At 37.5% G+C, this 9,375-nt stretch overlaps 1 protein-coding gene across 1 annotated transcript in view; it reads right to left on the reverse strand.

Annotated features, from left to right (window-relative positions):
- The window catches only part of ZNF839 (zinc finger protein 839), a 10,583-nt gene extending 2,133 nt beyond the window's left edge, over positions 1–8,450 (reverse strand). Inside the window, exons 1-6 of the mRNA XM_009705035.1 lie at positions 7,563–8,450; positions 5,316–5,567; positions 4,457–4,549; positions 3,946–4,098; positions 2,191–2,331; positions 1,056–1,194 (exon numbers count right to left, since the gene is read on the reverse strand). Of these exons, the coding sequence (XP_009703337.1) occupies positions 1,056–1,194; positions 2,191–2,331; positions 3,946–4,098; positions 4,457–4,549; positions 5,316–5,567; positions 7,563–8,450 (1,666 nt within the window). The remainder of the gene's footprint in view (positions 1–1,055; positions 1,195–2,190; positions 2,332–3,945; positions 4,099–4,456; positions 4,550–5,315; positions 5,568–7,562) is intronic.
- Positions 8,451–9,375: the final 925 nt, after the last annotated feature.

Consider the following 9,375-nt stretch of genomic DNA (forward strand, 5'->3'; position numbering starts at 1 on the left):
GATATCACTGCACAACAAAGGAACCCTAACATTTCAGAAAGTACCATTTTTAACTTTTTGTACTGTACACTAGTAAAAGCCCTACTAGCAGGTGCAAGTGAAATGAAATTTAAAAATGCCATAGCCCAGAAGAAAATCATAATACAATAAGCATGGTCATGCAGAGAGCCTTTCAGGGAAAGAAAAATAAACTAAGGGGGAAAACAAAACCAACCATTGACAGAAAGAGCACAAAGGGCAAAAGCAAAGCGGCTTACAGCAACACCAAGAAAAGGTATTTACAAAGCAAAAGGGTGGTACTGATAGACCCATCTTACTAGAGATGGGCAAGGGCTGGAATCTTTCACAACAGCGATCATAACGCCTCTGAATTACTACAACACTTTCACATAAAATACCAATTTTGGGAGTTTTGGGAGATTACAGGTGGGGACCCATCTCACTGTCCTTTCTAATCCACTATTACCCTGCCAATCTCAGGGGCAGGGGGAATAAAGATAAGGGATAAAAAGAAAGGCAACCACCCAAAGACTGTGGTGCAAAATGGTGCCTGAATTCCAATCTTCAGCTCCCACATCTCCCCTGGGATAAAGGACAGCCTGCACCAGCTCTACCCCTCCCCCAGGATTCACAAACTCTGATGATTCTGCTACTGCAGCCTGCTGGGGCAGAGGAAGGACACGCACACTGCTTCCTCTTCCTCTCCTCTCCCACTGCTGACACAAAAGGTCATGCACCATCTCTGCTATAAGGGATAGGGCAGACAGGAAGCATTCAGAAAGCACACAGTAGAGGACAGGACTATGCTCAAAGTACTGCAGTAGTATCAATAACTGGATTATCATGCATTCAGAATTGAGCTACTGCTGTGGTCTCCATCATCCATAACTTTCCCCCCTGCGCCATGAGGCCTTTCCAGTTAAACAGCTGTTTTTGAAGGACCTGGGAAACAAGAAATAAAACCTTAAGACAAAAACCACAGTAGCTTGAAGAACAAAGAGATTTGTTCAGCTCCTTCACGAACAGAACAGAATTGGAAAATCTGAAGAGGTTACCATCTTTTTCAAACAGTGTACACAAACTCCCACTCTTTGCTTTCACTTCCTCTTGACTGGCATAAGCATTATTCACATTCTCCATTACGTCTTCTAACTTGGTCTTCTTGGCTGCTGGCAACAGTTCCTCCCCTGAGCTCTGTCAATACAAGAGATAATTAACTGGCTGCCACCGTAACAGCTGACAATATTGGAAAAGATCACAAACTGACTGTAGGCACTTCATGGCAGTGAACTGATACTCTCCTTGAAAACAGGAATTTACACTAAAAGTCTTCCTAAAAGGTAAGGATTTAAACACAGCCCTCACATTTTGCTGGAGTGCCACCAATTACTTCTGGTATTTAGTTGAAACAATCTGCCCTTGCTTCAACATTAAAGCATCTCTCTGAGCCTTTGTGATTAGCTTTACGTCATGAAACCTTCTATAAGCTCTCTTCAACTTCAATAAAGGGCTATGCACAGCCTGCTGAGCATTGTTTGGTTAATGAAGAAAACATGATCAGCTCTTAAATTAAACCACAGGCAGAAAATGAAAAAAAAGCATTAGTCTTATTTATCCACCACCAGAAACAACTTTGGATTAAATAAAAAATAGAACAGTTAAGGAGACGGACCATAGAGATGTGACTTTCAAGAAGAAGAAACATGGCTCCCTGCTACAGCTGTAAACAGACTAAATCTGGTGAACTGACTTGTTAGAAAAGAACTGTTTTCATACGCCTCTACCTACCACCAATTAGCAGAGCAACCACTGCCACACTGTCTGAGCCTGCTGTAGGTTAGCCCATTTACTCCACACAAGTTATGAGAATGTAGGGATCCTTCTCACTGTGCAGCCCCCATTTACTAGCACCTCAACAAAATTTTCTTCCTTGTATCATGAGATGCCTTCAAGATTCTGTCCTGAATGCTACCAAGTGTCTTCCCAAAGTACTTCTTTAGCATGCTAGTTCATATGCTCTGTTAAGATATCACAGTAGAGTACTTCAAGTATTTCCAAACTCCAAACACCACGAAAGCCTTACTTTAACATGAGTCAGATAATACTAGTATGATTTTGTAAGGAATAATTATCTAACAAGTTTTAATTTGTCTTAGTTTCATTTTGAATTTTCACAAAGGTATTCCATACCTCAGCTAACCGTTTTTGTCCCAGTATCTCCACAGGCACTTGCTCACTAAGCATTTTAGTTATACATTGTGAACAAGAGTCTACACCTTGCGTCTTTCGTTCTCCAGTGAGTATTTCTGTAATTCCTAGTGATTCAGCAACCTTTAAAAACAGTTACAGGGAAAAAAAAAAAAAAAAAAAGTAAAAATTAGCCTCTCCAATCTGAATACATAAATGCTGAAATATGGATTCATTTTCTTAAAGCTGAACTAGAACTACACAGGGGTCTAAGTCTAATCTGACAAATCAATGATCACAGCTCAATGAAGTATTTAGACTCCCATGTTTTCTACTAGCCTCCATATTAACAGAACACAATCTTCATTTGAAGGTGAGTATTAACAGGCAAACTCAAAAGAATTAGGAGTACAATGGTTATATATAGAATCCAGAGACAGTAACTAAGAGCAGAGTTTAATAAAGAACACTGTTGAGGCTCTCCATTATTTAAAAAAACATTTAAGTGTTCCTATTTAAGAGTATCTCTTAATAGTTAAGGATTTCCCCCCGCTTCTATTCCTGTGCTTCATCCTCATGTTAAGAGCATAATTCTGTAGTAAGAATGCACATTAACACTGAAGAGAAGCAAGATAGAGGTTCCATTTTGGGACTGCCAGTATCAACAGCATCCTCTTACTTGGTGCACTTCATTTCTCCGAAGGGAAACACCAGTGTTAATTAGGAAATAGCCAGATGAGCACACAGTTAATTCTAGAAAGTTTTTTACTATGTACAGTGAACATCACAATTTATTCTGAAAAATAAATATTAACCACTGCTAACAGTCCATACAAGACTTCATTTTTTAAGCCAGGATTATTATAAGAAGCAAAATCTTATCTCCACCATCCCTACTGTGAGTTGTCCAGTACGCTCCCCTCTCACAGTAGTTGCAAGTTCAGTGCTGATGTACCCTAATGAGCACATTGTTTAGAAATTTTGTTGGAGGTAGTATACAATATAGTGTTTCCACTACTGGAAACAGAGAAGGGAAACCCAAATATATGTTATGTACAAAGAGCTGTTTTATTCTAAGCAAGGGGAACACAGATTGATAGGGATCCATAAGGATAAACGTATTCACATTAAAAACAAAACAAAACAAAAAAAAGACAAAAAAAAAAACAGAAAACCAAACCTACATTGTCTTTCTAGATACAGCTGCATAAATAGTGAATCTAAAGAATCAATGAAATAATAGTTTGCAGTTTTATTAATGTATTCACTACCTTTCATATTTGTTAGTACGACTGTGAACTGCATAGATGCATTCAGTTTGTCCTCATTTTGCAATGAAACCACTTATCCATTTAAATCAAGGCCACTCATTTTAAATATAGACCCCTCCTTCCTAATTAAACATAAAGATGTACTTTTATTAGCAGTTAATGCTAAATACACCTTGCAGAAGCATGCAGCTTCATACTACCCTAGATATGCAAGACGGGTATCGGTGCTGCTAGAAGTTTTTTGTATTTCTAGTTGTATCTACTGCCATAAACTAGAATTGTAGTTTTATTATGAATTTCTTTTTTCCTTCAGTTAGTTGTTAAACTGCTTACAATAATGGTTTTTGATGAGCAAAAACAGACATGACTTCTTCAAATAACTTCACCAGCATGACAAAGCTTATCAGAGAAAAATAAAACCACAAAACATCTGAAATAAATAAAACAAAACAAAAAAATCACAGTTCCAAATAGAGTGCTTTATTACCTTAGCATCCTTTATTTCAACAGGCTGCTGGCAACTCAGCAAATCAGAGTTACTGAGGTGATCATAAGCCATTTTCTTTACCATATTATGCAAGTCTTCAAATTCCCTATACACATCTGGGAAGTAAGCTTTGGCTGGATACCCTTTTTCAACCTAGAAATGAGAGAGGGAAAAAAAAAAAAAAAAAAAAGGGTTGTTCCCCCCTCCCTATATTTTAAAATAGATGACATTAAAATCTGTCAGTTTGTTTTGTTCAACATTTTAAAATAGAAACATTCAAGTCAAAAGACTCTGGAATATTCAAAAACGCCACTGAACCAGGCAGCAAAAAGCAAGGATTGCAATCAAGAGACCTACCAGAGTTTTGCCTGTATAAGACTGAAGTGATGTGTAGAACATCTACATTCTGCACAATTCAGATACATCTCTAAATGAATCTTTTTATGTATACTAATGGAAGTCTCCTTAAAATAGTTTATCATTTTTACATAAAAAAAAACCAACAACTCACCTTCATCAACAGAAATTCATATACTGTAACAAGCTTTGTAAGACGTGGGAGAGCCAGCTCCATTAAGTCTTCATTATCGCATTGTTGTATTAGCTGTCAAAAGCCAGAATGAGTTTATTAGAGCAAAGCACCCAACAGAGGTTATGCATCCCACATTCAGAACATGAAATACCACTACTTTTTTTGAAAGATACACTATATGTTAAAACAGCTTTGAGAATAGATAAATTAGAAAACCTGAAAACAGTTACTACCTATATACAGACAAAATGCACTCCCACAAATGTTGCCAATCCATAGAAAGAGGAGCAACATCAGTAGATTTAGGAGCCTTAAAGGATCTTCCACAACACAAGGAATCAAACAAAAAATTGTGTTAGTTGTATGGATTTTAATCCCCATTCTATCCTCCCCAAGAGCTTCTTTGTGTGTTTTTTTTTTCCACCTTTTTCTTTTTTGATTGTTGCCCAACTTCAGTTGGGTTTATTTCTTTTGACTGTGTTGGAGGAGATATGTAATAGTAGCTAGTAACTTTCCTTCTCCAGAAAAAGGATAGTGAGAGCATATCTACATGTCAAAAGTCCCTTTCCAGGCTGAGTTCCCATTTTCCTTTTGCCCAGTGTTCTGCTAGTAGTATTTTTTCCTTAAAAGACAACAATGTTTTCTTCTTAGAAGATGTCTTAGGCTTTCGTCTTGTCGGTACACAAGGATGTAAAAAAAAAAATAAAAATTTTTAAAAAAGAAAAAAAAAATCTATCTTTTTGAAAATGATTCTTTGAAAATAAGTGATCCAAAAAAAAAAAAAAAAAAGAGGGCAGGGGGAAAGTACTTGTGAAGTAATTGCAGAAGAGAACCATACCTCTTTTAACCTAGCTTTTCTTCTGAATACATTGTGCTCTGCTGACACACTACTAAGTGACTTTGAAGGGGACTGACCAGGTCTGCTAAGCCTTCCAGAACACCTAGATCTTCCACCCATCCTTGGCCGACCACGTCTCTTTGGTCGTCTGGGTCTTCCAGGTCCTTTTGGTGTTATGGGTCCCCGGTGTGCTGAACTGATTTCATTTTGTTGTTCTGCCAACATGTGTCTGCTTTCTGCAGACTTACAAGTCTTGATTAAAAGAAAGAGAAAATTATTTATTCAGCATTTTAAACAGTGTTTTGAGGAAGACAATTTTATAATTAAGTTCTTCATCTATGCAAACAATAAATAGCATATTAAATAAATGTAAAGCTCAATGCAAGCATAACTGCAAAGAAAGTTGTGGAATAAATCCAACACATTAGTAAGACTGCTACTTCTACAACACATATATGCCATAATTTGCAAAGTTAGCATTTTTGATCCACAAAATGTCATACAAAATACAAAGATTAAGGGAATATAATTAAAGAGCTGGTTTATGTCAGTTAAATATGTTTAGCATTTTTGAAGTAAAATATGTCCTCTTCAAATAAAGAGGTTGTAGAAATAATTAGCAGTAAAACACACCCAAAGAAAAATTTGTTTCATTGTAACTATGTCAAAGCACAAAGACTTTATATGAAAGACAAAACTCTGAACAGCCATGAACAGTGACAAGCCCAGTAACTAAAATTCAAAATATATTGCCCAGTTTCCACGTTTCAAAATCCTTAGTCTCCCCGAAGAACACAGCAAAGAAGTAGCTTCTGTTATAAGACTACATGGCAAACTCAAAGTACATTTTCTATTGTTACAATTATGATTTCAGTGCAAAATTTTTTTACTGATCAAAGCAGTTATTTCTTACTGAACACATCCTGTCTTCCTTTCCAAGCTAGAAATTCTAAGAATTTGCCAGCATTTTTTAAGAGGGAAGTTTACAATAGTACTGAGCTATATCAGGCTTCTTTTCCTAATCAGTGTATTTTCATCCCAACATTCAGTAGCTTCCTACTATTCTAGTGATTAGAAAAGCTCTAAAAAGGGCAAATTTATGCCAGTTCTATCCAGAGATTAAATTACTAAATTAGTTCTAAATATGACATAAGACTAGGTTGAGCGTGGGGATCTTGATTGCCTTCCTGTCTGTATCAATGTACCAGTCTTAATAATCCTGCTGTTCTTTCTAGAAAGTATTTACCTGGCCAAAAACTGTAACAAATCAATGAGTTAAAGTGCAAATTTATAGAATCCGTATTTGCTAGTTAAAACTGGCAGTCAGTAATAGTATTACATATAAGACTGAAATTTTTCTACATTCCCATCATCCTGGGTAAAATAAGTGCTGCACAGGGAAGTAACAACTACATAATAATACAGAGAACAGACCTCAGTAGCCTGCAATTCTTTTTTTTCCCCACAGATGATAGAAGAGTGTAGAAGATGGGGAAGGTTTGTTTGCTGCATTGGCATCCTGAGGTGTAAATCTTCATGTTTCTGAGAACAACTTCACATTTACAAATAAAAGTAATAAATATGACACTGCTACATCTAAACAAGTATTTTTTCCTAGACAGCAGCTGTATCAGCCCTTGCTGCAAGATGTTAGGGTCATTTTAATATGAAGAGAGAAAATTTACTTTGAAATGACCAGCTTAAAGCATCACAGGAAAAAATTTGTGGCTAAAGTAGCCTCCAACCCAGAGACTCAAAGTTTCACCAAAGTGTTTGGCTTGCAGGGCTAGCTAAGCCACACTTTCAAAACCCGCTCTAGGAAAAGCTGCGGTCCAAACAAGCGTCATCACAGAAAAAAGCCCATTTCAGTAACAGAAATTGACAGAGCAGATGATGTCTTGCTGTCTATGATGCTAAAGGCTGTAACTGAACAACACAGTATTCTTATCCAAATACAGAGGAAAATTATATTTATGCAGACAAGGTTTTTTCAAGCTGAAAACTGTGTGTCAGAAAACCAGTAACAAATGAATACTCAGGGAACATTTTGTTTTATATGCCTGTGCAAGAATACTACTCCTGCAACACTGCAAGAGACAATAATTTGATTTTTAAAGCAGTTCAATGGGAAATTTGTTTAATTTAGTATATTGGTGGATATTTCTGAGCCATAGAAGACTATGTGGCCACAAGACTGCCATTCTACTTTCCACAGAATTGACAGCTTTTCTAAGTAACATACTTTACCTGTTCTCCAGGCTTCAAACCAACAGTTTCTTTCAGATTGGTAGCTAGTGCATTTTCATTATTTAAAGTGACAGTAATTGAATCCAAATGTGCTGGACTCATCGTTTCCTCTCTTATTCCACAGGCATTGTCCACAAATATACTTCCATTAGGCTTATTTAAAGGTATTTTTTGAGGTGAAGATTCCAGCTCTCCATGGCCTGGGTTAAGTTTATAATGTCTTGCTAATCCCCCTTTTCCTATATAGGATTTTTCACAAGTCTGACATTTAAACATTTTGGGTTTCAGATTATAATTTGAAGAACTGAATAATGCATCCTTTCCCTTCACCTTTCCTTCTTCATCATCTTCTATACTCAGCTCAGAGTAGTCATCAGAATCAGACTGATGACCGTCAGCCAAATCCTCCATTTTAATGAATTTATAATCTTTAGCTTTGTATTTGGGGGGGCGTGAAATCCGTCCAGAACGAGTTTTCACTTTCAAGGATTTTTTTAACTTGTCATCTTTTTGGTTTTTTTCAAGGCATGGTATCAGAGTATTTGCTGAACTGGCTGCAACCATGGTAATATTTGGAGACCTTGTAGCCGATACGGTGGCACATGTAGCTTTCTGTCCATTTAGCATCTTAGATGTAGGAATCTTGTTCACAGACACTGATGCATGAGATGGTAAAGGTCTCTCCACAAGCAACTGAATTGGAGACTCAGAAGAACTATGCAGGAATAGCTGCTGCTCAGTTCCTGTAACAGGCTGTATCCTAATTATCTGGGGATTAATAATGCCAAGTCCTGGTATGCTAGAATTTCTACCAACCGACTGACTCAGCGTTATAGTTTTGGACTGGATTGGTGCCAATGATGGCATTGGTCTTTCAGTTTCCTTCATCCGTCCTGGCTGAACTTGGACACAAATGGCTTCCAGCTGCTTTTGTGGAAAAAAGGAAGAGTTGAGATTACACAAATACAGTATTTATAAATAAAGACAATACTTATCAAGATGATACACACATGCCCTTAAAGCACAGGGAAACCAATGCACATCATTAGTTTTCCATTTTAACGCATCAAAGCACAGATTTAACATCAAAGCACATATTCCCTTCCTTCAAGCTATGGACTTTCCTGCTTATTTACTGATACGACTGCTGCTCAACTAAAGCATGTAAAGTTTGCTTTTAGGCCATGTCACAGCTTTGTTTCCTGCTAGCAGGCACATTCTGGAATAGCAAAGTCAATGCCATTACCTACACAGATTCATAACCTTCAGCAAACAAAACACAGAACTACAGTCTGCCAAATGACACAGGCCAACTACCAGATCCAGGACATACTGTAATAAGTGCTCAGTTCAAAAAAACTTTGATGATGATGAATAAGAGGAGGTATGTGGTACTGTTCATCTCCCTCATAGTCTCTCTTCCTCATCCAAATTTCTGCCTCAGCTCAAACCAATCACTTGACAACACCTGCACACCAAAACACGGGGCATTATCTACCTGTGCATCATCATCACTTAACCACTATGAAACAGCTCTTCTAAGCTGTTTTAGCTGCACATGTAGTCAGACTGAAATACTGACCACAGCAGCTAGTAATCTACATTCAAACGTGGATTTTTCTAAACCACGTTGAAAGTTCTGTCTTTCAGCTGTGAGACTCGAGTCTACAAGCACAGGTGTGACTGAGGAGGAACTAAAAAAAAAAAATTAAAAAACCCCAGAGCCCTGCCCTCGGCAGTGGATTTCACCACCAAGCGGGCACTGCAGGCTCGCTCCCTCCCATCCCAGCGCCCCTCTCGGTTACCTTCTGCG

Source organism: Cariama cristata, unplaced genomic scaffold, assembly GCF_000690535.1.
Source record: "Cariama cristata isolate BGI_N322 unplaced genomic scaffold, ASM69053v1 scaffold41137, whole genome shotgun sequence".
NCBI classification, from domain to species: domain Eukaryota; kingdom Metazoa; phylum Chordata; class Aves; order Cariamiformes; family Cariamidae; genus Cariama; species Cariama cristata.